Source organism: Aquila chrysaetos, chromosome 23, assembly GCF_900496995.4.
Source record: "Aquila chrysaetos chrysaetos chromosome 23, bAquChr1.4, whole genome shotgun sequence".
NCBI lineage: Eukaryota > Metazoa > Chordata > Aves > Accipitriformes > Accipitridae > Aquila > Aquila chrysaetos.
In genome coordinates this window covers 6,517,216-6,544,803 of record NC_044026.1, presented here as the reverse complement: position 1 = coordinate 6,544,803, position 27,588 = coordinate 6,517,216, and the positions used below count along the sequence as shown (strand labels likewise).

The 27,588-nt window shown below is 39.8% G+C and overlaps 1 protein-coding gene across 5 annotated transcripts; it reads left to right on the top strand.

Moving 5' to 3' along the window:
- On the top strand, positions 1-27,588 carry IL1R1 (interleukin 1 receptor type 1). 5 transcript variants are annotated; one of them, XM_029998742.2, is made up of 13 exons: positions 1-93; positions 1,556-1,637; positions 4,274-4,357; positions 5,650-5,716; positions 7,405-7,636; positions 9,693-9,882; positions 10,939-11,113; positions 12,339-12,404; positions 16,340-16,460; positions 19,436-19,581; positions 21,169-21,312; positions 22,380-22,544; positions 24,096-27,588. In XM_029998742.2, exons 3-13 carry the CDS (start codon positions 4,355-4,357, stop codon positions 24,470-24,472), a joined length of 1,686 nt encoding a protein of 561 aa, XP_029854602.1. In that variant the 5' UTR covers positions 1-93; positions 1,556-1,637; positions 4,274-4,354; the 3' UTR covers positions 24,473-27,588. The 5 variants fall into 5 exon arrangements, with proteins under 5 accessions (XP_029854602.1, XP_029854604.1, XP_029854600.1 ...); XM_029998744.2 differs by having other exon boundaries at positions 4,274-4,541; XM_029998740.2 differs by having other exon boundaries at positions 1,556-1,665.

The window sequence follows — 27,588 nt, the reverse complement described above, 5'->3', positions numbered from 1 at the left end:
GGCGGGCGAGGCGGGGCCTGCTGCCCGCCCGTTCGCCCGGCCGCTCTGTGGCGCCGGCCGAGGCGGTCGGCGAGGCGCGGGGAGCGGACGGAGGTGAGTGAAGGGCGGCGGGAGGCAGCGGGGGGCGGGCGCCTCGCTCCCTCCCGGGGCTCGGCTTCGAGCGCTCGGCGGCCTGACGGGGAGGGCAGCGGGGCGTCCGGCTGTGGCGGGCGGGGGGGGACCCGGCTGGGCTTTTCCGTGGCCGCGTTGTCCGTCCCGCGGCTCCGTGGTCCGTTTGCCTGCGGTTTAGGCAGCGTGGGGAGCGGGCGGTGGCGGCGTCCCCCGGCCGGTCGGGGTGTCCGCGGGGATCAGCTGCTGGGCAGGTAGAGTGAGGTGCTGATGGTTTCCAAAAAAAAAAAACAAACCAAAAAAAAAAACCCAATCCCCCCCGACTGAGTTTCTGCTCATTTCTGGCGTGTTTTGAGGGCGTTTGTTTTGATGCGCGGTGTGTTTGAACAGTCCCGCTACCTCTGCGTGTGGCTGCTGGCTTTCCGGCTTTTATGGCACCAAATAGCTTCCTTGGAGGTCATATTTTTTTATTTTGCATTTGTGTCTGTTGCGTGTCACGCTATACAAACCTAGGTGGGAAGTACGATATAAAAATGAAGACTGTAGGAGTGCTGAACGCTGCCACATTTTTTTAAAGTACTTGTAACAGGAAGCAGGACAAAACTTGGCGTAAATCTTCTTGACCCTACAGAAACTACTTATTGCATAACCGGTATCAAACAGGGGCTCTTTTTTAACTGTTTGTACGATGACAAGGGCAAGGCTTTGGGTGAAGGAGATGCCTGCAGAAGTACCGGTATCAAACGTAGCGAGGAGCTGCTCTGACAGACCCGGACCTGTGCTGGTCACAGCCCAGACGGTGCTTGGCAGCACCCTGGCGAGCCACAGCTTGGTAGGAGCGAGCTATCCATTATTCCAAAAAATCCATTATCCTACTGAGCTGAATCAAGGTTCTGGTTTGTTTCCAACAGCAGCTCTTAAGTTTTCAGAGTTTTCATCAGGGACTCGAGCAAAACGCTGGATGTGTGGTGTTTTTCTTCTTCATAAATTCGACAGCTGTGCGCTTGTTTGACTTGGACCATTTGTATGTGCTTGGATTCTCAAAAAACGGGCTGGGGTTACTAAATGAACACTTTTCATATAGATTGCGAAATTGGAGTGCTGTAAAAGCTGAGAAATTGGCATAAAACTCCTGCACAAAAATTGTTTTATAATGCAGAATCCTTAATTCAGATATTTTAAATTAATCCTTAAATGAGAAATACCCATTACTTTTTTTTTGTAAACAATATTACTGATTCCCCCCCCCCCTAGAATAATACATTAATTTTTTAATACTTTGCATCACTGTATTTTTGATACATACAGTTTTATCTGCATGAGTCCATCTGGTCCTTTTAAATGCCCCTTAACTGTACTTTGAAAATGTTAGTGGAAAAGTAATAACTTACTTTGGATTAAATAAGAAATATTCCACATTAAAGTCCACATTACTTTATATTGACAGGTATCAGGAGTTGAAATGACATAGCAAAGTCTTCAAAACGCTGACTGCAAGATGAGCTCCTTCCACTTGATGCTGAAAGGAGGTGCTGTTTTCAATTGATTTGAATACTGGTAAGATCACTCCTTTCAAGGCAGTTCCGTTGCTCTCATTGCCTCCAGTTTGAGGTGAGGTGGAAGTGTGTGGGTAGGTAGCTCTTCACTGTGCTAGAATCAACTGGTGGTGGCCAGTTATGTAAAGCTACAGATATCCATCTTTTTTTTTTTTTTTTTTTTTTTTATTCCTCCTGTGCTTTAGTGAAAGTTGAGGCAGTACCTGTAACAAACGCTTTGTTCAGATTTAGACCGGTTAATACTTTTGTCTCAAAGTTCAACTGGAATTTAGCTTTTAAAGATTTAACTATTGTAGGCTTCTTTGTGAATATTCTTCTTTGATTTCTGAGACTTCATTTTAATGTAGCTTGAACAGAATGTCTTATATAATGGGTTTTCCTTACAGGTATGACTGTTCTGTAGTCTGCAACTTGCAGGACTGTCTGGAAAGGAGGCATTTAAGGACTAAAGTTTGTGGTCATCACTTCAGTGTCAGAATACCACAGTGCATAGCCCGATCCTCTTCTAGAGGGTGCTTGTGCATTGTTGTGTGTGACTCAGTGTTCATGCATGCCCCTGTAAAATGATCAGCTGCATTTTGTTTATATATTAAGCATGTTAGACAGGAACGTTGGGACCTCAGGAAAGTGGCAGACTGGAAACAAGGTATAGTCTGTTAGAAATTTTATCTTGCTTTGCTGTCATGGTTTAACCCGGGTAGGCAGCTTAACAGCTTACTCCTGTTGACAGGGAGTCAACAAGGAACAAGGTGTGAGTTGTATGAATTGTGGTGGGTTGAATCTTGTCTGCATTGTTCTTTGGAACAAGTGGTCATACATGGGTTTGGTTCTCCCCCTTCCCCATTTCAATTAAACTGTATTAAAGTTTTACTTTAAAAGTTAATGCAGTTCTTTCATATAGGTATGCCACTAAATTGGGGCACTTCACACCTCTGCTATTATGTTGTTTGCAGAGATGGTAATGAGTTGCCTTTGAACCATGATTTCTGTGTTCTTCTGTATGGCTGAAAGGCTAAGGATCTGTTGGTCCCTTGCTGTAATGAGTCCCCATAGGCAGTGATCAATACTGAAAGCCGCTTAAATTAACAGTGACAACGTGCTGATACACAATTGAGGGGCTTAGATGCTTTCTATGCTACTGTCTTGAGTGTTTTTTCATCGTGTTGGCCTTTGCAAGGATCTGTCATGTCCAGGTATTTATAAATTATTTACAAGTAAAATCTTTTAAAGATTGGAGACAGAAAATTTGGAAAACAAAGATAGTTATGTGTTTTGCCCAGCTTCCTGAAGGACAAGTTTGCTAATTCTGCTGCATGCAGACTTAGGGACCCAGTATGTCTCTAAAACCTGTTCTTATGGCAGTTAAAGTTGGCAGTGTGCCTAAGGCAAGTAAAAGGGCAAGTTCTGTGAAGATGGACATCCTGCAAAGAACAAAATGTCAGTATCTTAAATTAGGTCCACATGTTTTCTATTTCTGTTTTCAAGATGGTAATTTTAGAAATTTGAAGGAGCAGTAGTAAGTTGTATTTTAACTATGGGAAGATAAATATTAGGAAAGTAACTTGGAAATGAAACCTTTTCTTTTTTAGTAGCTTGAACCACAAACATGATGGGTTGGTGGTGTGGGGTTTTGTTTGTTTGTTGTTGGTTTGTGGTTGGTTTTTTTTTTTCCCTTAAAAGACTTCATGTACATTTTTCCTTTGAGCCCAGCAAGCTTTGAGCTGAAACAGTTTACCAAACTAAGTTTGTAGCCAGTGTCATTAGTGAAATTGCTATTCTCTCTACATAAGTGAGATTTTTGAGCTTCTGTGGTTGTATCACAGGGGCATTTCATATTGCTGAGACTGGGATAGAAGGCACTACAAGGCTTAAGTTGTTAGGTATGTGAACAAACATCTGCTTTTTAAACAAAGTTTGCTGTTTCACATTTGTGGATTTTGGATGGAGTTTCTCTGTGTATTCTGCTTAAGAAAAAGCGTAAAAACCTTGTGTAGTTGCTTGAAACCATACTGACCAGAATAGAAATGCTCCATATACTGTGAGGTGTTGCAACTACAAAAGCTAGAGGCTTCTTCCCTTCTTTCCAGAGTTTTTAAGCTTTACCACTGCAATATTTGAAGGGGAGGTATGTGTGAATTTTGAAATAAAAAAGTTGAGCTTTAGCATACAATATTAGAAAGACATCCACCCTTGGTCCTGGAGACCAGTAATGGGTGCAAAATATAAAGCTTAACCTGTTGGTTGGATTGCTTAATTATTCTTACCTTGCCCTAAATTTAAGTATTCTTTGTTTGGTTTTAGTAGTTAAATCTGTCTTACAAAGTGGCTACTTATGTCTGGTTTTTTTGCTTGCTTGACACCTGTGTAATGTTTTCTTGGTTTTGACAGAAGCTTCCTTTTCCAAAGGTCTTTGCTAGAATTCTTGGTCAATCTTTACTGCAAGTTTTGTTGTTGCTTTTTTGTTTTAAGTCATCTATCTAGTGTAGGCAGAGGGATGCTCTTGCTTTTACATTTAGGATGTCTGTAGAAAATTTGGTTTTTTATGTGTACGCTGCTGTCCAAATGATGTGTTCTGTAAAATCTTTTTCCCCCTTCTCCGCTCTTTACAGGTAAACTGAAACTCCAAGAATGATGATCAGCTTATTGGCAAGTTCCAGGAAAACCACATACAAAGCAACTAAATAAAGCCTATGGTATGAGTGCTTTGTCAGATAAACCGTCCAAAAGTAGTACATACTTTGAGGCTGTTGTATTAAAGTGTTGAACTCTGCTCTGTGTGTCCCTCTGCTACCCCAACACTTCTGCATATGAAATGTTTCAAAAGAAGGAGCTGGTGTGGCTTATTTGTCACTAAAGTGAACTACATTGGATATAAAAGTAAGTCAAGGCCATGTGCGTTTTTCAGGGAATACCATCTCTTCTTCCAGCCATTTCTAGCTGGGTAGAAGGCAAATATTAACTAGGACCTGTGCAATGAATGTTTGGCAATGGGGCTGCTACGTGGGAAACCAGATTGCTTTAGAGTGAGAGGCAGCAGCATGCAAAATAGTCAGGAACTGAGGAAAGGCAAGACAGCTAAGTGCAGACCTTAACCTACAAGGAGCTGTCAGAAGGGAAAGGGGTTAAGTGTTTGCCAGCTGGCTAATGGTAGAAGGCTTGGCAAGGGCTCTGATGACATCTTGCCATGAAAAAGCAGGCACATCTGAGAGGGGAGCAGGACTTGGTTAAGATTTAGAGGTTTCACGGAAGCCACTTGCGGGCCACGAGGGCAGTGGGTGTCTGTTCAGTCATGTCTTTGTTGGAGAAAGCTGCAAAGAAGACCTGAGGTGTGAGGTGAAACTACAGTTTTTGAACACTTTGTTTTGTGTCTGACCACAGCAATTCATATTAGCTGCGGTTTCCACACACGTTTGATTTTTCGATGCCAATTTAAGTGCCAGATCACACTGGAGTTACAGCATGCTTGTCCTCCTGTGAAGAACTACGAGTTCATCTGCTCTTAAAAGCAGTGCTGCCTCAACTGTACAAGAACAGTTCAAAGAATGAAACCTCATACATCTCTATGATTGTGTGTCTCATAAACATGTGGAAAGAGGAGTAGCTTAATCAAGCTTGGTTTCTAAATTAAACGGTATAGCTTAAATCACTGTATGCTAGCATAACTTGTCTGTGCTAGAAGGTTGGGGAGGTTTTTTTGGGCTTCATATGCTGGCGAAAGAAAATCACACTTTATGCAAGAGTTATTCCAGTAGAAACTTGGAAAAATTCCAGTAGAAAGCTGAAAACTGAGCAGCCTTCTGTGGAGGCCAACAGTTGCTGTAGCTGAAATCTTCGAAGGCTGGGGCTAAATTACCAAACCCATCTTTTCCCTCCCCAAGGTGACTAATACTTGTCCTGATTTTTTTTAAGGAGTAATGCAGGGTGCAGAGGACAGTGTAGCTTGAACACTCTTATCACACTAATGGAAAAAAATTCTTCTTTGCAGCAAAAGATGACATCTACATTTTTGCTGATTGGTCATCTCATTCTACTGATACCTCTGTTCAGTGCTGGTGAGTTAAATATGTTGTTGAAATCACCATTTTAAAAAAGAAAACCTTCAAGAGATGAGTTGTGTGTATTTAGTAGAAAAGAGTTACTGAGAACAAATAGTGGATTTGGGGTTTGGTTTTGCTTCAGTGTATTGAAGGTATGCTGAATCCCTCTTCTTGGATTGAAGTTGCACTGGGGATGGAATGGACAAATGGACATAAATATTTTTAAACCTAGCCACATAAATTGACAGTACTGAGGCTTTGATTAGCCTCTCCCTGATTCCGATGAAGAAAGTCCAAAGAGGTTGGCTTTGTTGACTTAAAGTTAGTTGTTGAATGCCGCCTTTAAGAGACATGCTGTAGCTCTGGTCCTGAAAGCAGTAGGGCTTGGTTTCCTTTACAATTAATTAGTAATATTTTTAATGGTAGATCTAACTTTTTAAGTAAAGTTTAGGACTACATAAATTAATGATGCTTGTCTTGCTGCCCTTGGCATAAGCAGTCCAATACTAATGTCTCTTAATTAGTTTAAGCTCTGTAGGGAGACCTTTAAATTACGTGATAGGAAGGTGGCGGGACTGGAAAGATTACTGAAGACTTTTTATTTTGAAATTGAATACATTAGCTTTGTATTTATACAGTCATTCAGCAAGATTTGTAAAATCAGTTCCGTCAGATGTTTTGCAGTTTCATAGGAATTCAGTGTTGCACATGTATGCAAAAGTTTGGAAGCTTTTAAAATCTGCTTTATAGCCAAATGGCCTGCTCTGTTTGTGCTAAACTGGTATTCTCCAAGTAGTTTTTGCTTGCAGATTTGGGTTCTTGGTGACTTTTTGCAGGATCTGCCCTTCTTTCTCTGTTTTCTTTTTTTGCTGATGTTCAAAAAACAGCTTGCTAGGCTGTATGATTGTGTCTTGTCAACTTGTTACACAGCCATAATTATAAAAATGCTGTTTATGCTTGCCTTTTATGTGATGTTAAGAATAATGTTCATAATTTAAAGGGCCTTCTGGATAAAGATGACCGAAATTGCAAATGTAGTAAGGAAATAATACATGATAGTCAAGACTTCTTAACCTAAATACTGTGCCTGTCCAAATTTCCTTTGTATTATGACATGTTGGTTCACAGACTTCTTTGATGTGTTGAGGTCTTGATCTCATTCCATACTGCCTTGTGCTTTAGGTCAAAAAACATCTCCCCCCCCCCCCCCTTTTTTTTTTTTTTCCTAATTTGTTTTTGGCCCCACAGTCATAATGGCCAGAGTACTGTGAGGAGCTCTGCACTGCTGCTGTTTGCACCATGCTTTTCATAGATAGTATCCACATTAAGAGTCTGGTAATTCTGCAAAAGTACTAACAAGCTCAGATAACAAGGACACGACAGGCGAGTTGTGAAGCTTGTGTTGCCTGGTGGATCCTGTGTATCATCTTATACCCTGGTTTGCACTGAGGCTATTAGACTTGTATGTGCTTGTTGCTGACTACCTTAATAGAGGGAAGTTGTGGCTTAAGCTTTGTAAAATGTGTAGTTTAGATCCTCAACCAGAAGGTGCTAAACAAACAAAAAATGGTAGCCTTGAGATGTTTTAATGGTAAATTGTTACAGAAAGTTTATTTTCTAATTCTGTGTACTTGGAATGGATATTAATACTTCTAAAACATGAAAGCATACAGATTAAGTGTTGATTTTTTTTTTTTAAATAGAAGAATGCGTTATATGTGATTACTTTGTACTTGTTGGAGAGCCTACAGCTATTAGTTGCCCAATAATTACATTGCCAGTACTTCACTCTGATTACAATCTGACGTGGTATAAAAACAGTACTGCTACACCAGTAACCACAGAGAGAGATGCCAGGATTCATCAGCAAGAGGGCTTGCTTTGGTTTATTCCTGCAATGCTGGAAGATTCTGGACCTTATGAATGTCATGTAAGGTAAGGAATGCAGGAGAGAGACGACTGGGTTGCTAATGCTTAAAAGTGTGGTAATATATTCATGGAACTTGAATGTACAGAATTTTTTGTTTTAGGTAGAGAGCTTAGATCAGTTAAAAGCACTGTTTTGACCATGCTTTTTGTTTCTGTGTGCTGCCTTTTTTTTCTTTTCTTCCACACATGTAGCATTGCAAAAGTGGTTCATACAGAAGACTCTTTATCTTAAAGCATGATAACATTAACAATGGTCTGTGTGGGTTGTTTGTTTGTTTTGTTTGTTTGTTTTGGATGAATTGTAAGGTCACAGGGAAAGGTCTTAACTGCTTCAGCTTGTCTTGTGTTCAAATTGCTATTTGATACTGACCTGACAGAAGAACATTTTGGTTTCTTCATTGAACATGGTTAAATGGAAGAAGGATCTAAGAGGAGCAAACTCTACGTGTTACGCAGTATCACCACGCGCAGACTTTCTGGAGAGCTGAGCAATTTTTTGTGAATCCTTTTAGGAATTTACAAATTAAAAGGCAGAAAACCATTCTTGTTTTATTTTAAAACATGGCCAGATGTTACTGGTCAAAAATGAGAATGCGTGTGAAGAGCAAAGCAATGTGCTAGACAGCTTTAGAGACAGTGAAAGTAATGTGTCCCCAGTACTGCTCAAAAGATCTGAGTGCACAGAGAAGAAGAAAAAAGGAATAGATTCTTTTCACTTCTTTGGTACTTTAAAGTTCTTGCCATATTTACAGCTCAGACTAGTGCACCGGTCTTCACTACTTCAGGTGGTCCAATCTGATTTATAAGGGCTGAAATTCACTATGTGCTGAACAGGAAGTTAATTTGGGGAAGGCACACAGAAATTGTTCTTTTCCTCATGGCCTTGCCACACAGCACACTGAGAACAGCCAATGCAGGCTTTTCAGGTGACCCAAAATTTTAGTAGTGTGTAGTTACGTGTACTGGTGCGCATAGAGCACACTGGTTATGCTGAAGGGGTTTGGGTTGTGAATGTAGTAACAGTGATCAGCAAAAACTTCCAGTGTAGGCACAGGTCGCACGCCAGAGTCAGTAATGAAGCTAAAATTGGAAGTCAGAAGAAATGTAATCCTTTCAAAGCTACCCAGTTAAATAATTTATTTCAGTCTTTCCTGCTATGTTTCTAGTTACTCTAGCTATGAGATGTGTTCCCGTGGGCACCTCACATCCATGGCTTGCATAATGTCAGCAGGACAAAAAACTTGCTAAAGTTCAGTTGTGTTAACTATAGGCTACATTTTGTGCATCAGTCACTTAAACCTTAATTACAGAGCTTGTCAAGGTATAGTGTATAGAAGTTGAAGCCAGGACTGTCAAAACATGCAGTTCACTCTCCTGGAAACTTCTCCCTTAGCATAGTATTGAGAAATGAAGAGTTGAGCAATGAATTAATAGAGGGTATTCCTTTGCTTCTGGCATAGGCTTCTGGTTTCTAGTGCCATCTCTTCTCTGCAGAGCTGCTGTACCACAGGTTCTTGTGAGCTCTTGGTGTGACGTGGTTTCACATTGGTATTGCACCTTGATGTATATGTTATTCAAAAGCTCTGTCTCTCTTCTGCTAAGAGTTACAGCCTGTTTTTCTTGATACGTGCCTCCAAGGAACGCTGAGATGAACCTGTCTTCTCCTGTTCATTTGGCACCGAGGGTGTTCCAGGGCATATATGTTTTGGGTTACCCTGCACTACTGTGTGTTGGCAAACGTAGTGCTGAAAATGGCAAGGCTGGGTTGGTGCCACGGGCTCTGTAGAGTGTCAGCTCTGAGAAGTTCAGGCATCCCCACCGGTGCTTCCAGAGCAGACCCCACTTCTGCTCACAACACAAGATCAGAGCTTATTCCCATCCCTCAGTCTGGAAGAGGGGGTGAGGAGCTGAGGGTGGTGTTTGGGAGCTGGGGGGCTGTAGCAGGGGTGTTAAAAGCAAGCCTGGTGGAGATGCTGAAGTCCCTCTCCATAAACTCCCTGACTTGCTGGAAACAAGCAATCTTATTGTTAATGACCTGACTTGTCTGCTGTTCTAATTACAGGAGCCTTAACCACTCTAACAAAAAAACTATAAATTTAACAGTTTTTAAGAACGATAATGGTCTGTGTTTTAATGGAAAAATGAAGTTTGAACAAAAAGTGATGAGCACAAATACTGGCAAGATTATATGTCCTGATCTAGAACATTTTAAAGATGAAGACAATAATCAGCCTGAAGTACACTGGTATAAGGTATTGTGCATGTGTATTTCAGTTATACAAGATAAGAAATATTCTATTTAAAATGTGTTATGAAGTAACTGTGAAAAGCAGCTTGTGGAAAGGAAGGTTTCTTTTCTCTACAGTTTAATGCATCTATCTTGCTACACTATTGGGAAGGTGTAGGGAGGTATGGGAGGCATATTTTAAAAAAACAATCTCCATTTTTGGATTGCAAGTTTTTTCATAGTCAAAAACATGTGTTTTGGTTTGCTGATTTGTGAAAATCTAGTTTATCCTTTGATTATTTTATGTAGATAAGAAGTTTAAAAACTTGAATGTCTCCTTAAATACAAGGCTCTGCAAAATTATTTCAGTTTCACAGAATATTAGGCTTGTCCTATCTCATGATCATGGTGCGGTATTCTTGTGCTTCTTGCTCTGATTCTGCCAAAATACTCTGTAGACTATGCAAGCTTAGAGACATGTATTTTGTCCGTGTTAAGGTAAAATTGTAAAGTAGTTCCAACTCTTAATTCTGATGCAAGTACCTACATGGGCCTGTACGTGTAAAATAATCTTGGTGCTGCACCTATACATCATCTTTTGAGATGAAGTGATTCTAAACTGCTTATAAGTCAGGGAAGAGAAGGAAGTTTGTCACTCTACTTGCATTGCCACAGAAACAGTAATACACCCAACAGCACAAGGCGCTGCTACAGCAGCTCTCATTTATCTCAGTGAAGTAGGAATGCAGGCATGTATTCTCATAAACTCTGCTACATGCGTAATGACTCCTGTTACAGCTGAGACAGGTAACTGTCAAGCTATTAAATGAAGGCAGTGAACTAGAACACGGCATTTGAAAACTTAAAGGATTGGCTGTAGTGATTTTTGAAAAGTGCAAATGCAGCAGGATGTCATCAGGCTTCACGTTAGAGCGTAGTGATGCTTGGATAAGAACCCACATCATGACTTCCAAAAAAATCAGTATTTGGCAAGTATTTTAATGATCAGTAGAGTTCAGTAACTTATTTAATTATGAGATTATTAGTTCCCTTAAATCACAGGTACTTTTGATATGTTTAGGAGTGTAAGCCTGGATTTCTTGAAGACAAGCGACTTCTTTTGGCAGAGGGTGAAAATGCTGTCTTGATTCACAACGTAAGTCTAGAAGACAGAGGAAACTACACATGCCGTATGGTATACACATATATGGGAAAACAATATAATGTTTCACGAACCATAAGTCTAGAGGTTAAAGGTGAGTGCACTGAGGTTATTCTCTTCTCTTTTGGGCTCTGCTGTAAATATTTGTATGTAGGCATAAGCTATTTGGCGTGTTACTTTTCAGCTCTGTGAAATGAGAATTGCAAATCTTCTTTTAATGATTTTTTTCCTGAATGTAAAATTAAAATACAATAATGCATGTTGCTACCCTTGAGCATTGCTTCTGAGGAAGAATTGTCATGGGGAAATGAGAAATGTGGGGTTAGGAATGAGAATTAGAAAGAAGCAGTGGTTACTGGGGTGGGATGGGTTGTTTTTTCTAAAACAATGCACCATTAAATTAAATAGATTTTTTTAAAACAGAGGAATTTTTGCTGAGACCGTCACAGCAAAACAGCTGCTTGTGGCCCTGTTGGTGAACTTGCTTACGAAGTTCACTAGAATCTCAATTGATGGGAAAAGAGATGTGACAATCTGTATAAATACTATAAAGTTAAGCAGCTGGTCCCTTCCAGAGGAATACTTACTGTTCGCACTTGGTTGTGCTTTTCTGCACACAGGTCTCATAACTGCATGTGTCACTCTCCCAGTACTGTCATTTATTGCTGTGATCATTATGATTACGTGTTTGTAGGCAGCATTGCTGATGACCTGACCAGTACCATGGTAATAGTCCTATCAGAAAAGTTGGCTGGGGGTAGAGTGTCCATCTTTTTAGACTAAATCAAAATTCTGACTTCAGATAGGTGACGCAAGAATAGTGGGTTGTTAGCAGCGAGTCTATACATTGTGAAGAATGATACAATTCCAGCCCCATTTAAGTGCATGCTTGCTTACTCTTTTACTTAGATAATCACCTGATCTAGGAGGTCATTGATAGAATCCCTCCTTCTCTTCCTTATCCATCTCTCTGACAAACTTAATCGCAATTTTGGGTTTGTTTTTGTTTTCTGGTTTTGTATTACTTTTATATCAACTGCCAGTAAATGTGAGTTGTGTTTTTTTGTGGTTTTTTTTTTAAAAGTCTTTTTAAGGTAAGCTAAAGCCTTTTGTTAACTTGGAAGCTAAAGTAGAATAATTTGGGTAGAGTACAGCAGATCTTATGAGATACTTTCCATTGTAAATTTGAAACTGGTAGTAAGCATGGCACTACAATAGCACCAAACAATAAAACAAAACCATTGTAAAACTATTAGTTGAAGTAAGTTGTGGAACTCTTCTTGCCTTTAAGATTTTATTTTTCTCTTTCCTTCTTTTAGAAGGACCACTGCAGATGAGACCAGAGTTTATTTATCCGAAGAACAATACAATTGAAGTAGAACTTGGTAAGTAGTGACTATTTAAGAAGTCATTAACGTTGAGTAAAACAAATAAGCTCCTAGTCTTTCTGAAATAACACGTGAATAGTTCCATTGACTTCAGCAAAACTGGGAGATAGGCACATGGATTGAGGATATCTCGAAGACAGATGATAGAACATGATTCCCGCAAGTAATTTGCGGGGGCATTAACTGTGTGCTTAAGATTGGAGTCTCTTGACCAGCAGTGTCAGGCAGGATGCATTTTTTTTTTTTTAATTGCCATCTGTCCTTTGTACCACTTCTCAGTGTCTATGTCTTGACATATCCTCAGTATCTGTGGAAATATAGTTACATATATATATCTTTCCATATATGTAACATGTTAGGATAGTTACCAGTTGACCAGTTCAGTAGTTTTTCCTCCTCCTGTATGTGTCCTGTCTCCCTTTCCTCTCCACAACCTGGATTTTGTTCCTTGTTCTAGCACATGAAAAGGTTTCAGATACTGATCTTTTGTGAAACAGGGAGCTGCTAGTCAATGGATATCCCAGGTATTGTTTACCTTAGAAATTTCTTAAATAAGAGATTCTGGATATAAGGAATAACATCTTCCCAGTGAGGACAGGCAGGCAGTGCAGCAGGCTGCCCAGAGAAGTTGTGCAGTCTCCATCCTTGGAGGTTTTAGAACCTGGCTGGATAAAGCTCTGAGCAGCCTAGTGTGACCTCAGAGCTGACCCTGCTTTGAGCAAGAAATTGGACTAGAGACCTCCCAAAGTCCCTTCCAACTTCAATTATTCTGTGATTCTATGGGCCAAGTATATGGTATGCAAGTCTTTTCCTAAGCAAACCTATACATGTTTAGATTGCACCTTATATCGGACAGAGTTCTGTTCTACTGATGTAGTTCAGAAGAATGAGTTTTGGAGCTGCTTGAACTGTGATTGTTGGTTTCTTTTTTTTTTTTCTTTCTCATTTTGCACCAAGAGGAACAGTTTCAAACAAAGTATTTGATTAAAAAGGGCATTAACTGATTTTGGAGAAGTGTGATTGGCTGTTTACTAGAATTTCCTAGTACAGGATCTAAACTGTCTTGTAATCTTTTGAGGAAGGGTTATTACCAATTAGGTCATTAGAGAAGCTCTGAGGAAATTTTGTGTTGGGGCTCTGGCACCATACGGGAGCTGAGGCCAGAGCGTTGTGGATTTTTCTTATGTACATCACACTGGTGGTAGTCCCAAACAGCACAGCTACTTTTGCTGCTGCTTTTTCTGACATTGAGCTTGTAAATACTGTGTAAATCAGGTGTTCTTTTCTGACATTGAGGCTTCATGCTTCTTTTCACATCATATGAAACATTTTGTCTGGCCCAAATTCTAACTTTGAGTATATGGTATTGAACTGAATTGAACAGCACTGAAATACTGGTGGGTTTTGTTTGTTTGGGGTTGGTTGTTGTTGCAGTTGTTCTGGGTTTTTGGTGAGTGGTTTTTTTTTCTTTTCTTTTTGACCTCAATAGCTTGTGAAAGATACCTCGTTCTGAAGTTGCCAGGTTCTGGTGAGGATCAGTAGGTTTTGACAAGAATAATGAATGAGCTTTAACAGAAATTGTGTTCCTCCAAAGTCCGGAAGGCTTTGTTTTAAACAGTGGGAATATTCAGGACCTGATACAAACAGTATTATTTTATAGACTTACAGTCCTGCAGTCTTCAGATGGTTATTTAGTTCTGTTTGAACTACTCTGAAATGGCTCAGCAGCCTCTTCTTTTCTGGTAATGTCATCTTCTCTGGCTTCATTACAATTACATGCCTGAAAATCTTTATTTGTGCTCTTCCACTAATAAGGAAATCTGTTCACCAGGTCTTAGATTGAAATAGGGAGACTTTCCACAGTCATTTTTTACCTCGCACAACTCTAATCTTTATGTGTGAAAACTTTCCTTTTCCTTTGAAATTGTAACTGTGGAAGAAATGTAGTAGTATTACGGTGGGGCTTCCTTGTACTGCATCTCCCATCCATAAAAATACCATGTGAATCTCATCCCCAGTTCTGACTGGTAATTAGTTATGACTTTCATTTAATTCAGAAAAATTCTTACCAATGCAACCTCTCCTCAGAAGGAGTCTGATCTGCATAGGCCCTTAAAAGGCTCTTTACTTTACTGAAGACATCCTTTAGGATTTTCTTAGTCCTTGATAATACTTACTGAGAAAATGGAGAATTGAGCAATTATTAGTCCAGGGGCTACCAGTGACAGCCTATACTAAGATGTGTTACGGGACAACTTGTTTAGACTCCTTATTTTAGAGTAGCATTTGGTCCATATTTGTTATGGCTTGGACACTGCATTAATTAAAAGTTGCTAATGTATTATTGGATGCGTTAGACCAGCTAAGACGAACAAACCTTGACTGCCTTACAGATGTTAGGAAAGCAGGGACACGTGAGACTAAAAGGAGACACAAAGCCTCCACCCACAAGGTGGGTTTATTGTGGCTGCTGAACAACTGCAAACAATTCCCTACTACAGGGGGACCCTTTAAAGGAAGTTGGTTAAGTTGTTTGTTTGGTTTAAAAAGGTACTGCCATTCAAAAGTAATATTCTCTGTCTGGTACCTTTAATGGGATGCTGGGGGAGCGGGGGGGAATCTTTGCTCCTATTAAGTCCCTGGCTGTGTGGCAGAACCTGGAAACACCTGTATGCTTTTTCAGTGAGAAATGGCAGGAGAAGGTAGTGCAGAAACTTAACAGTACATTCATGAATGTATGGAGATGGAGGGCATGGAACACTTGAGGGGTTTTCTTCCTTTCGAAGAGCTGTGCAATGCACTAAACCACATCTTTAGAAAAATTCATTATTGTGTGGAAAGACATGAGAGAAGAGATTGGGGAGCATCTGTGATTTCCATGTGAACTCTTGTTCAAGTAACTGCTTTGCATGTGAGCTAAAGGTTTATTCCATACTTTTGATAGAGACTATCCCTTGGTGGAAGCATCTAGATCTGATGTGGTTCTAGGAAACGAAACACTGAGATCTTTACATAGGTGAACTGAGAGCCCACCTTCTCCTATCAAATCATAACTTCCGTGGGTAAGATACAGAAGGAAAGGACTCCAAGAAAGCTGCTTACCTTCCTGTAAATGGAGCTCTCTGAGGTACATTGGCGATAAATATATTCTACAGCTTGGCTTGCTTTCTTAATACTGAGGCATTCTGTAAGATCTGGACTCTTGGTGGCAAAGGAGCTGAGTGACAGGTGAGCTTACTCTGGGAGCAGAGTATTCAGAAACCATCCCAGTGGACAGTGTTGGCCAAAAGACTCTTATCTGGAGTAAAGATATGTGTGGTCACTAAGCATGAGGTTCAGCTCCATGGTGTAGTTGTCTACACACAGTTATCTGCATATGAGCTAGGGCCCTTAATTCATGCTTTTATCAACGGGGGCTCAATTCAGTTGCCTATACATAGACACCTGGTGCTGTTTTGGGTGGTCTGGCTACTCTAGCAGTGCAGGTTTCTTGAGGATCTGGAGTCCTATCTGCCAGTTCCATATGGATGCCTTGGATGCTGGAGAGCATCTCGGATGTCACCATACTGTGTACTTGCAACTGATTTGAGCCCTGGAGATCTTTCAGTGGAGTCTAGAGAGCCATTCAGTTGATAAGGTCCACGTGTCCACTTTAATGTGAGTGGACTTCAGCAGAACTGAACTCTGTTACTAGCTTAGACATACAGCTTACATGTAGATATGAACATTTAGACACCTACATTTAGGGTAGAATTTATATCCAGATCGGAGACACCCAAGTGTGAATTACAAATGGATGAGTTTTAAGGACTCTGCTTTCCACAAGGTAAGTGGGTTTTTTGTTATCCCTCCTTTTCCCAGCTGTTCCCCAATCACTTGATCCTGCTTCTGTTACAAGACCTTCAATTGCCATATTTAAATGTTTTTTGTAGGCTCTCATGTAGTTATGGAATGTAATGTATCAAGCGGCATAAATGGCTTGATTCCATTCTGGCAAGTTAATGATGAGGATGTTGATAGCTTTGATAGCACCTACAGGGAACAGTTTTATGAGTAAGTATCCTTATACATTGAATTGTAAGTGCATTTGTAGGTGAAGTAATCTGCAGTAATTTGCAGTGAATTCATGATAAAGTTGACTACTAGTCAAATGTCAGTAGTCATTAGGACACTGATTAGAAGTCTGCATCAAGTACGTTATATTCTTATTGCTTGGTTTAAAAAAAAATACATCAGTATTTATAAAAAAAATGTTTATCTGATACAAATGTAATGAAGCAATCATATGTAGGTTTTTATAATGCTGTTGTGAAACATATAATTTTGTAAGACTTATTTCTTACGCAATCCTTTTGCTAATAGATTAAAGCCTGCCCTCTATCATTAGTACGGGAAGGATAGATGGTTCCAAAACAAAAAATCACCCAACTTATTTTTATTTATGAATTTGGTCCTTTTCTAAGTACAGACACAGCTGCTGATCCTCAAGAACACAAAGCAGAAGGTCTCGTTGCAGGACAGTTAGGGGTTTTTTTTATGTTCAGGAAAACTAAATGCAAATGAAGCTGATAAAACCAGCAATTATTTTGAGAGATCAGGACCTTTGCTACTCAGTGACTGGTCTACACTGTAGCACAGTGTGGATGTACTGTTTGCTTTCTCATTGTACCAATCACTGCCGTTAAATATAACCCTTAAAATGTAGTACAAAGAAGAAAGAGAAAAAAAAATCTCAGCCTATCAGTTCACACTCATGCAGAAGCATTGCTGTCTCCACCAAGTGCCATCATCAGTGCAAAATATGGCTAGAGAGTTAGGTTGCAGACTACTTCTAAAATGATCTTTTTCATTCATCTGTGTCTGGCCTCCAGAAGGAATCTTAGTTCAACTTTGTCCCCAAGTTCCTTTAGGGGGAATTATTACTTTCATTATAGAACTGTATACTTGGCTGTTTGCCTATAAATATTAGGGCCCCAGCTTATGGTCTCTAAGGCACAGCTAAGTCCATTATTCTTTAGGGCGTGAAGTTTCTCAGCTTCACCAGTTAAGACACATATGTAGCTCTGTGTAGCTATGTTTGAAGTTATAACAACTGCATTTTCTTCTGAAACCAACTTGCTGCTGCTATTAAACACATCTTCCTGAAAAGCATTTAATATATTTAACTCAAAGCAATTCTTTGTTAAGATTTTTGGCTTGCTTGGAACCGATCTCCATTTCTAATTACTACCCTGCCTAATAATTTTCCCATGCCAGAGATGGAGATGTGCAAAATACATCCTGTGCAAGTTCTAATTAGGATTAATAGTTCAAGTTTTCCAGTATCAGAGAAATGAATCTAATTGCAATAATAATGTTTTATGTCAAAAAAATAGTAGCAATTTCTCAGCAATTAAGTTTGTGGAGCATTTGCTAGTAGCAAAGCATGCTGTAGGCATGGCCAATATCATGAACTTTAGGGCTTATGCCTGGGAGGTAACACTTTCCTCTGATGGGAGGAAAGTTAAAACTGACTTGGACAAATCTGAACATGTTGCAAAATGGTGAGGTTTGTATTGGCATCCCATGACAGAAGTTGCTGGCAATTATTTATTGCAATAGAAACTGGTTCTTCAGGATGTTCTGTAAAATGAATTTTCCTCCCTGAGTACGTAAGGTGACGTCACTTTGGTATATATAGAGTAGGACACCAGTTTGTAGGTACCTTCCTACTGCAGCCCCTCCCACCTGATACTTGTAAATCTACCTTAGAGCAGGATGGTATTTAGCAGGATAGCATATTATATCTCCAAGCTGCTTGTGGCAGTAGATATCAGACATAAAGGCAGTATCACCACTTTTGTTGTCATTTGATACCAGGGTCACCCAGCTTTTGTGACTTTTGTTCATCATTATTTTCCAAGTTGGTTGGCACCATTGACTGTGGACAGTGCGGGCTCAGGTAGTCTGTTAGTATGCTTAGGAAGGTCTCTGCTTCATCATCAGTATAAAGAATCCTGGAAGATTATTTTTCTCTTGACAGTTTTATTACTAGTTATTACTGGTTTGAATAGTCTTTCATTCACAGAATCATTTAGGTTGGAAGGGACCTCTTGAGATTGTCTAGTCCAAACCTGCTCAAGCAGGGTCAGGTAGAACAGGTTGTTCAGGGTTGTGTCCAGTTGGGTTTTGAATATCTCCACAGGTGGAGACTTCACAACTTCTCTGGGCAACCTGTTCCAGTGTTTGACCACCCTGACAGTAAAAAAGTGTTCAGATGGAATTTCAGATGGGAAAGCGTTTCTGTTTGTGTTCTTTGCCTCTTGTCCTGTCAGTAGTCACTACTGAAAGGAGCCTGGCTCCCTCTTCTCCATTCCCTCTCATGATGTATTTACATACGTTGATAAGATCCACACCCCACCCCCTGCCCCTGAGCCTTCTCTTCTCCAGGCTGAACGGTCCCTGCTCTCTCGTATGGCAGATGCTCCAGTAAATCCATACATCTCTTGTACTGGGGAGCCCAGAACTGGCCTCGCTACTCCAGGTGTGACCTCAGCAGTGCTGAGTAGAGGGGAAGGATCATCTCCCTCAACCTGCTGGCAGTGCTGCTCTTAATGCGGTCCGGGATGCCTGGGGACTGGTTATTCCTCCTCAGGTGGAGGATTTGCATTTTGCTTTGAACTTCATGAGGTTCCTGTCAGCCCATTTCCCCAGCCTGTCAAGGTTCCTTTGGATGGCAGCATGGTTTGTCAGCCATCCCTCTGAGTTTTGTATCATCTGCAAAACTGCTAATGGTGCGCTCTGTCCCACCCAGCAAAAAAAAAAAACAACCCCAACAACCCAATGTGTATGGAAAATGCCAAGTCACCTCTGGTCATGAAGCTGTTTGTTACAGGGGTGATATTTACTGTGCTTCACTGGCTTCTTACATTTATAGAGGTAAAAAATTAATGTTCTTGTATGTGTGGATAGATGAATCTATCCCATATTAAGCACTGATACTTCAGTTTCTCTACAGATTTTTCCTTTTTACCCATTTTTAATGACAGAGAGGTGATGCCTCGTGGACTTGCTGTATCTGGAACAAAATTCAACATTTCAGAAGTGAAAGTAAAGGATTATGCTCATAAATTTTTCTGCCACTTCATATATGGTTCTGAACAATTTACAGCCTACATCAAATTGGAACGACCAGGTAAGAGATCTCATCTTGATAAAATGGTGATCAATGATGCTTACTTCTCAGTTAGTTTGACAATACCCTACTTAGAGCTAAAACTGTATTATGTACCGTTGTGCAAAGTGGGCAATGCAGCTCAATACCTTTGTGAAATTTTTGTCATATTCTTAGCAAAATTAAAGAAAATAGTATTTTTAATTTGCTTTGTCTTCTCTCATTCAGTGTCTTAGGAAACATTAATGAAAGACTCCAGTTTATTTGAAGCAAGAGTGGAATACTGTGCTTTATTTTACACACTTGTACTTAAAGCAGCATGTGGATCAGAGGAGATTGTGTGTCTAAAAGAGCAGTGAAAATGGCCAATTCTCTAAAAGAGCTAGGGGGAAGACATAACTAAGCGTAGAACTGACTGTCAAGAGGACATGAATGTATATGTGGACCTGGTTGTCCTGTTCTTCAGTAACAAATAATGGGCTGAGATTGCCAGAGGAAAAAAAAATATTTATTTATATAGTAGGAGAAACTCTAACAGTGATGGTAGTGAAGGAATGAAATAGATTGCTTGGAAAGGTTGTGGACTTTCCATTACTGATGCATGTGCTGTGTTATCACCTTCTAGATAGGCTCATGCGTGTGGATTGGGAGCATCCCTTGTTGGAGACCCCAGTCTTGTGCTCAGAGACAAGGATAAGTTTGACCTATTGCTGGCTAGTGTGAAATTTTCTTTTTAGTAGATGAACTTAAAGATAAAGTGAGCTTGAAAAACTCAAATGCAAGGCTGAAGAAATTAATTCATTTTATTTAAAAACAGATACACAGAAAAGCAAATCACCAGATATTATACATGCCCATTGTTTTTTAATTTAGCTGCAGAAGAGTCTCTGGTCTATTGAGCTTGTGTTGAGCTGGCTTTGTCAACTGTGAGCCAATCCTTTGACAAATGTTATTCTCAAACTCACCTTTAACTGGCTGCATTGTAAACAAATAATTGACTGAAAGTGGATCTGAGCTCTAGCTTGTTACATAACTGTAAGCTCTTCATAAAGATTGTCAGGGTAGGATTTAAACTTGGAAAGCCTTTAATATGGATGAACTAAAAAATGCAGTTTGTGGAGGGTGTGTGTTTGTTTTAAGGACAACAACTCTATTAAGAACAACAACTTAGTGGGTTCGATGACAGATCTTTGAAGAGGCTAGAGGCAATGGAAAGCTGGTTGGTCTGGGGAGAATAGCATGATCAGGAAATCACCTCTCCACCTCTGACTTTCTTGCTTTCTGACTGATAAAATTTTGTACAAGAATTCTCACTCTACTGCTGCACTGAGTTATATGTCAATATTTGGTGTTTCAGCTGAAGAGTAGCCTCATTTGTCGCATTGCTGAAGTACCTTTTCTCCGAAAGATAAAAGCAGGCTTGTCAAATAACAGTATTTGCAGAACGCATACATGAAAAACTTTCAGTCGTATTCATTCCTTCCCACCCCATTTTTTTTTTTAAATATTTTAATGACTAAACAATTTTGAACATCTCTTTCATCCTTCTCTCGTTCTAGTGTATAACCGAGTTTTGTTTGTTGTCTCTCTTATTCCACTCTACTGCAGCTTGGAACATGCAGGGTTACTTAATTGGAGGAGGAGTTTCTTTGGTATTTTTAGTATTTTTTACTCTCTTTATCTACAAGATTTTCAAAATTGATATTGTGCTTTGGTATCGGGACTCCTGCCATCGTTTCCTGTGTAAAAAAGGTACGTTTGTGTAACAGTGCTGTGTGTTGTAATGAGCCTCCGCCTTTCCTTGCAAAGCAGTGAGTTAACCTCATGGAGTGTGATTGGTTTTCCTTGGGATTTTTGAAAGGAACATGTTTTTAGGATGTTTAGAATTAGTTCAGGTAACAAAAGCATCTACAGGGGAAAAATCAGCAGCTTTCCAGTAATCCAGTACTATCATTCCTTTCTTTGAAGACCCACTTCAGTGGTTTGAATGTTGTTCTGACAGCAGTTGTTCAGATTTGTTTTAATTACTGTTCTTACAGAAAGCAGTAATACAGTGGAATTGTTGGGTGGGTTTTATTTTCTATAGACAAATCAGGACAAATTTCACTTAGTTTTGTTTTCTATTTGAAGGCACTTCTGATTATTTTACTTTCTATAAATTCCTAGCATTCAGAAAAATGTAGATAGGAGTGCTGTCTATGAGAGTATGCTGAAGCATGGGTCATTTCCAGTCATCTGAGAGGAGGTACATGGCTAGAGAAACAGAAAATATCTTCTAGAGGTATTGAGGTTCTCTTAGATTTATTTGAAGTCTTTTAAACTTGGTCTTTCTGAAAAGTTTGTTCTGAAATATCTAATACAATTCAGACCTTGAAATTTGCCAAATACTTTGTCTTTGTTTCCTTATCTAAGTTGTTGCTGTGTTTTGAAACTCCAGGTTACAAAAAGGACCTATGAATTATATGGCAGCTGGAATTTTAAGTATTCAGTTGTACTACTGGAACTGCTGTTTTCCAGATAATTCAGTGATAACTTTTTTTTATTTAGAATTCAAAAAAGAATATTCAAACCTACTTAATTTTGCAGGTTTCTGTTGCCTGTTCTGATCCAGCATACTGAATTCTAGAAGGCCCGATTCTACAAATATTTCAGGCTTAGTATAATTATACATGCTTAGATAATAGCAGGTTTAGGACCTAAAACAATTATTCAGATGGGGGAAAAAGCAGTTTAGAGATTTTTTTTGTTTGTTTGCTTGCTTGCTTGCTTTTGTGTCTTTAGAATCCATTTTTATATTACTCCTATTGCTCACTTTTTAGTTTCAGATGGGAAGATCTATGATGCTTACATTCTGTATCCAAAGAACAGAGCGAGCTGCTTGTATTCATCAGATATTTTTGCTCTGAAGATACTGCCAGAGGTCTTAGAAAGACAGTGTGGATATAACCTCTTCATATTTGGGAGGGATGATTTACCAGGAGAAGGTAAGCTATCTGAAGACAAATTACACTCGAGTTTTCTCATTAGCAGCTGCAAATACAACTCAAACAGGCAATCAATCAGCTGTGATTCTAAATGTCTCCCACCATTGAATGAGCGATGGTTTTCTTATTCTCTCTGGAGAATGAGAAGTACAGCACTGGGTGCTCTAATGCAGTCTGTTTATCTCAGCCTTTCCCTTGTCATTATTTAGCTCTTCCAAGCTTTTTCAGTGTCTGGGTAGCCTAGACATCTGGAGATGGAACGATGCTGAGGGAAAGAGGAGTTGAAATTGTGGTTGTGAATGATGACTAATGGCAGGAAACATGGAAGAGTAGATCTCATGAGTGGTGTGAAAAGAGCCCATTGCTTTGAGCCCATTGCCCATTTGACAGCCCATTGCCCATTTGGCCCGTTGCCATTTGACAGGACAACCTCTCTACTGTTTCATTTTTGTTTGGTCTGAGAATTGCTGTCAAACCAGTGGGATGCAATAAAGGGTATAATGGATGCTTAGACAGTGCAGGTGGAAAAAAAAAAAAGAATACAAAGCAACACTAAGTTATCGGGAAAGATCAGCTGTATCAAAGACTGCTTGTCCCTAGTGAAAGTTCTTACAAAGCCTTACCTTCCTTGCAAGGCTTTAAAATCCTTGTGGAGGTTTCCTTTGTTCGCATATGTGCATCAATTTTACATTTCCAGCATCTGACACTGAAAATTGCAGAGTCTGTCCCACTGATTGCTTATGTGAGGTGAAATGATGAAAGTGTTTTGAATCATTCCTGGTCTTTTGACTTTAAAAAGATAATACGGAGACGGAATAAATTGGCAGAGTAGGCCTTAAATAGAAGGTTTTGTTTTAAAAAAATTGGGTATGAACAAACCTACATGAGGTGGTTCATGGATCCCTTTTTTACATCTGAAGGCTTTTGTAGTGGTTTGAGAAGGAAGGTTTCCCTGAGAAGTAGAATCTAAAGTGCTGCTTTATTTTGCCAGCTCAAAAAAATGCAATAATCTATTCTTAGCGTTAACCCATATGGTGTTTTTTGTGTGGTATTTACCATCTTTTGCTGGTTTAGAATTAATTGTCTGGAATGCCATTGAAGGGAGGATTCTTTGCGTTCTCTTCCACTTACATGTAACAAAAAACAGTTAAGCATATCAGAACAAGCTCTTCAAGGAAAAAGGTCATAGTTTTATCTAGGCCTGTGGTTTTGGAACTTGGGGGTTTTTTTTGTTTTTTTTGCAATTGCACCCGTGATGGTAATAAAATGGCATTAGTGAGATAAGTAATAGGTAGTTGGTAGCTCTTCTCTGTTTATGCAAAACAAGAATATAGACATGCAGTCTGATGGGGTCAAATTGTGTTGCGTTGACCAAATCTCTACTTGTTGGTCAGCCCAGGGTAACTGCTTGCATGCTCTTATCCTATCCCTATTTGTGAGGTAAAGTGTGTTGGCTCAAATACCAAACAGTGAATGAACCAGCTGCAACATGTTGGTAACAAAAAATAGAAACATACAAGCCTTAATTTTGCACAACCTTTTTCTCTACAGCTGTGGCCAGCATTGCTGATGAAAAAATCCGTCAAAGTAGAAGAGTGATAATTGTTTTAGTACCAGAACCCTCCTGTTACAGTATCCTAGAAGATGTGTCTGAAAAGCAGCTAGCCATGTATAATGCTCTTATCCAAGATGGCATTAAAGTAATACTCATTGAACTCGAAAAAATACAAGATTATGCAACCATGCCAGAATCCATCAAATACATAAAGCAAAAGCACGGGGCTATCCGATGGAAAGGGGACTTCTCGGAAAGGTCTCTCTCAGCAAGTACCAGATTCTGGAAGAAAGTGCGCTACCGCATGCCATCCAGAAAGAGTGGATCTTCCTCAGGATTGCATTTGTTACCAAAAGACTTTAATTCTCCCTAAATAACAAAAGATGACACTTAATGACTAATTCAGTTCACTTAGTTGGTGATCGACTGATTGAAGGTCACATGTATCTGTTTTGTGCAGACAGTCTTATCCAAATTTTCTGGATTGAAGGTACTACGACCTCATCTACAGATGTGAATCATTTTTTCTTCTGGCCAGACCAACAGAACGCCTTGAAATGTTGGCAGAAGCACAGTGATGACATGGAAACCATGTAGGAAGTACATGAGGCCTTTTCCAAGAATTGCACTGTGACTTGGTGGAATTCTTTTGACATTAAAAATGGAAGGGGAAAAAACTATCGAAGAACCAGAAAACTTGTTTTTTGCAATAAAGGTTGAATATGAAGGGAACTATATTAATTATAATTGTGATATTATGTAATGGGCATGGTTGATGCCAGTAAATGTTTTTGTTTCATTTTTTTAATGATACGACACAAAACTTCTGTTACAAGTTCGTTATTTGTCCTGTTCAGTTTGTTGAAAGATAAATCCTTGTGTTACTACATCAGTGTGTTATCGTCCAAGAGAAAAGGTAAGAGACAATCCCAGCCCCCCGAAAGTGCTGTTGAACCTGACAAAGCATAAATACTCTTCCCTGATCTTTTTTACATTTTAAAGGACTGTACCATTTTTAGTCGCTTGTCCCATGCAGACATCGTAGAAGTACCATTGTAATGCTGTGCTGAGTCAAAAAATTAATCTCAAGAGAATTTTTTTTTTCCCCAGTTAAGTAGCTTAGTATATTTATTCTTATTTTACCCAAGTGGAACAATTAGCTAATGACACAGGCGCTCTCGTGGGGATTACAGGATGGTTGGCTTCATCTGCCTTACCTTAAAGACCAGATCAAGGGACTTCAGGGCACCCACTTCTTGTGGGTCGCTGTTGCTGAAGGAGAGCAGGTCTTCCCTCCTGTTCCCAGCCAGGGTGCATTTGTCAGCTTTGAAACCTGAAGCTGGCTGAACAGACTAATGTGGCAGAAATAGTTCTTTCCCTTAGGATAGTTTTCTCCCAGATTAATGAGTTTACGTGGTTCCCGAAGGGTTCAGAATGCAATTGGAGACGAGGAGGGGTGGTGGGACCGTGTTTTTTGGCTCCAGATGTGTTTAGAAAATAGAGCTAAAATAGCATTGTTGCCCAGTACTCCTTAAAGTGAGAGAGAGATGCCCTCTGTTACCCCCTGCAGCTGCTTGCTTTTCTCATTTCCCCCTGCCCTGATGATCAAAGGAATCTGAGGTGACTGTGTATTGAATTTGGCTGGGGCTGGATGAATTGGGGCTGGAGTCACAGCTTCCAAACAGCTGTTTGGAAAAGGAAGTCGTTAAAACTTACTGTGCATGTTGAATCCTTTCTCTTTCCTTTTTTTGTTTGTTGTTTTTTTTTTTTTTTAACAATATTATGTATGCCACAATTGTTAACTCTGAAGTTATGTTTGACTTGTGTGTAGGCAGTGATGTAGTTTGTAATGATCAATTCTTTTTTCAGGGGAGGGAATTGATTTGATTTTAAAAAACCGTCAAATCTGTTTAATGCCATGTTTATAGCTATGAATTTTATAGGAGCAGGAGACGTGAGAGCCGAATTGCCTGTGCTTTTCAGTCTGTCCTTGAAAGTTACCTTTTTAAGTTATGAGAACTAGTTGTATATGGAAGCTTCAGGATTTGACTGTTGTTGCCTTTAACTGCTGCTTGCAACTCTGAATTCCTGTGTGTGCCCTATCAGCTGCTCTCTTGCAGCACCTTTTGCTCTCTTGCAGCACCTTTTGCTCTCTTGCAGCACCTTTTGCTCTCTTCCCATTCAAACTCCAGCCTGTCTTTTCCCATGCAGCTCCCTTATCTTGGAACAAGCAACTTACTATTGTGTCAAACCCCATCACTTTCCAAGCTGTCCTTTCAAGGCTGTTGCTAATACAATACAGTACTGGGCAGAAATTTTCCCTTTGAGTTGGTCCTTTGAAAGCTCCACATGTTCATCTGAAAAAACTCATGTTCTGCATCCTTCAGAATTTGTCTGCTCATTTTGACACTGCAGTGTTGGCTTTTTCTTCTTTGATGGCTCATGCCTCCATCTTCAACCAAACCAAACTGATAGTGTGAGATACCATCCCACGGAAGAACTGCCCAGTAAACGTGGGATGGTGTGACCCTTGTGGTTCTGCCTGATAAGTGTCAGAACCAGTGGAAATAGGTTCTTCTCCCACCTAAAGTGCTTTGGTTACCTTGGTGCATGCTGGAAACTTGAAACTCTGCTTCTGAGAGACAGTGCCTTCTGAGCTTTGTGAGTTGAGTGTGTGTTTGGCCAGAAGGGAATAAGAATCTCTTCATTTCAGGACAGGAGGGGGGGAAAGTGCATTTGAAGCATCAGACTATTTCAAACTGTCATGGTACTGGAGTGTTTTATTGATGAATGTCATGTATGTATAGACCAATGCACATGCTTATATTCTGTTCTCTGTCTGTGTTTTAGTCAAGATAAGTGTCAAGGGAGGATCAGTTCTGGTTATGAAGTGCCACATTCACTTAGCTGTTGCACACAGCCTGCTTTTAAATGTGGTGTGTGTTCAGCGACAGCCTGTTGTAGAGTAAAAGAGCCTTGAGATCCATCTGAAGTTACTGAGATTGATCTAAGTAAGGGTAATTGTTACAGTTCACATCAATAGAAGAATTTAGTAGGACAGAAGCTGTACGGTTTGGTCACAGAACTCTTCTGTAAGAAGATTCCTATATCAAATGTGAAGACTAGACACTGGAAGTATGGTATTTGTACTCTGAGGACTAGGGTATAATACTGACTTTGTGCTTCCACCTTGACAGCTTGCAGCGTGCAGGCCAGCCAACAGAGTTCCAGCGACCTCGGGCCTCTTGAATTATTTTTGCTGACTGGAATAGATTGAATGAAAAACTGCTACTTGTCATCCCTACCTTTAGGGATAGGAAAGTTATTTTACTGAGCCAAAATACTGTTTTTAAAAAAAATATTTGTTCTTTTTGATGTATTTATACAAATGATGCAAAAGTTTTCATGTGTGTTACGTAAACGCACTTTGAAGAAAGGTCCATTTTTTTAATTCAATAAAGGCACTACATATTTTTTTTTCTTACAGCA

Coding starts and splice junctions, on each gene's coding strand:
- IL1R1 (XM_029998738.2), top strand. CDS start 5,626: ATGGAAAAAAATTCTTCTTTGCAGCAAAAGATGACATCTACATTTTTG. Junction 9,883..10,938: donor CTGAAGTACACTGGTATAAG/GTATTGTGCATG, acceptor TGATATGTTTAG/GAGTGTAAGCCTGGATTTCT. Junction 21,313..22,379: donor TCGTTTCCTGTGTAAAAAAG/GTACGTTTGTGT, acceptor CTCACTTTTTAG/TTTCAGATGGGAAGATCTAT.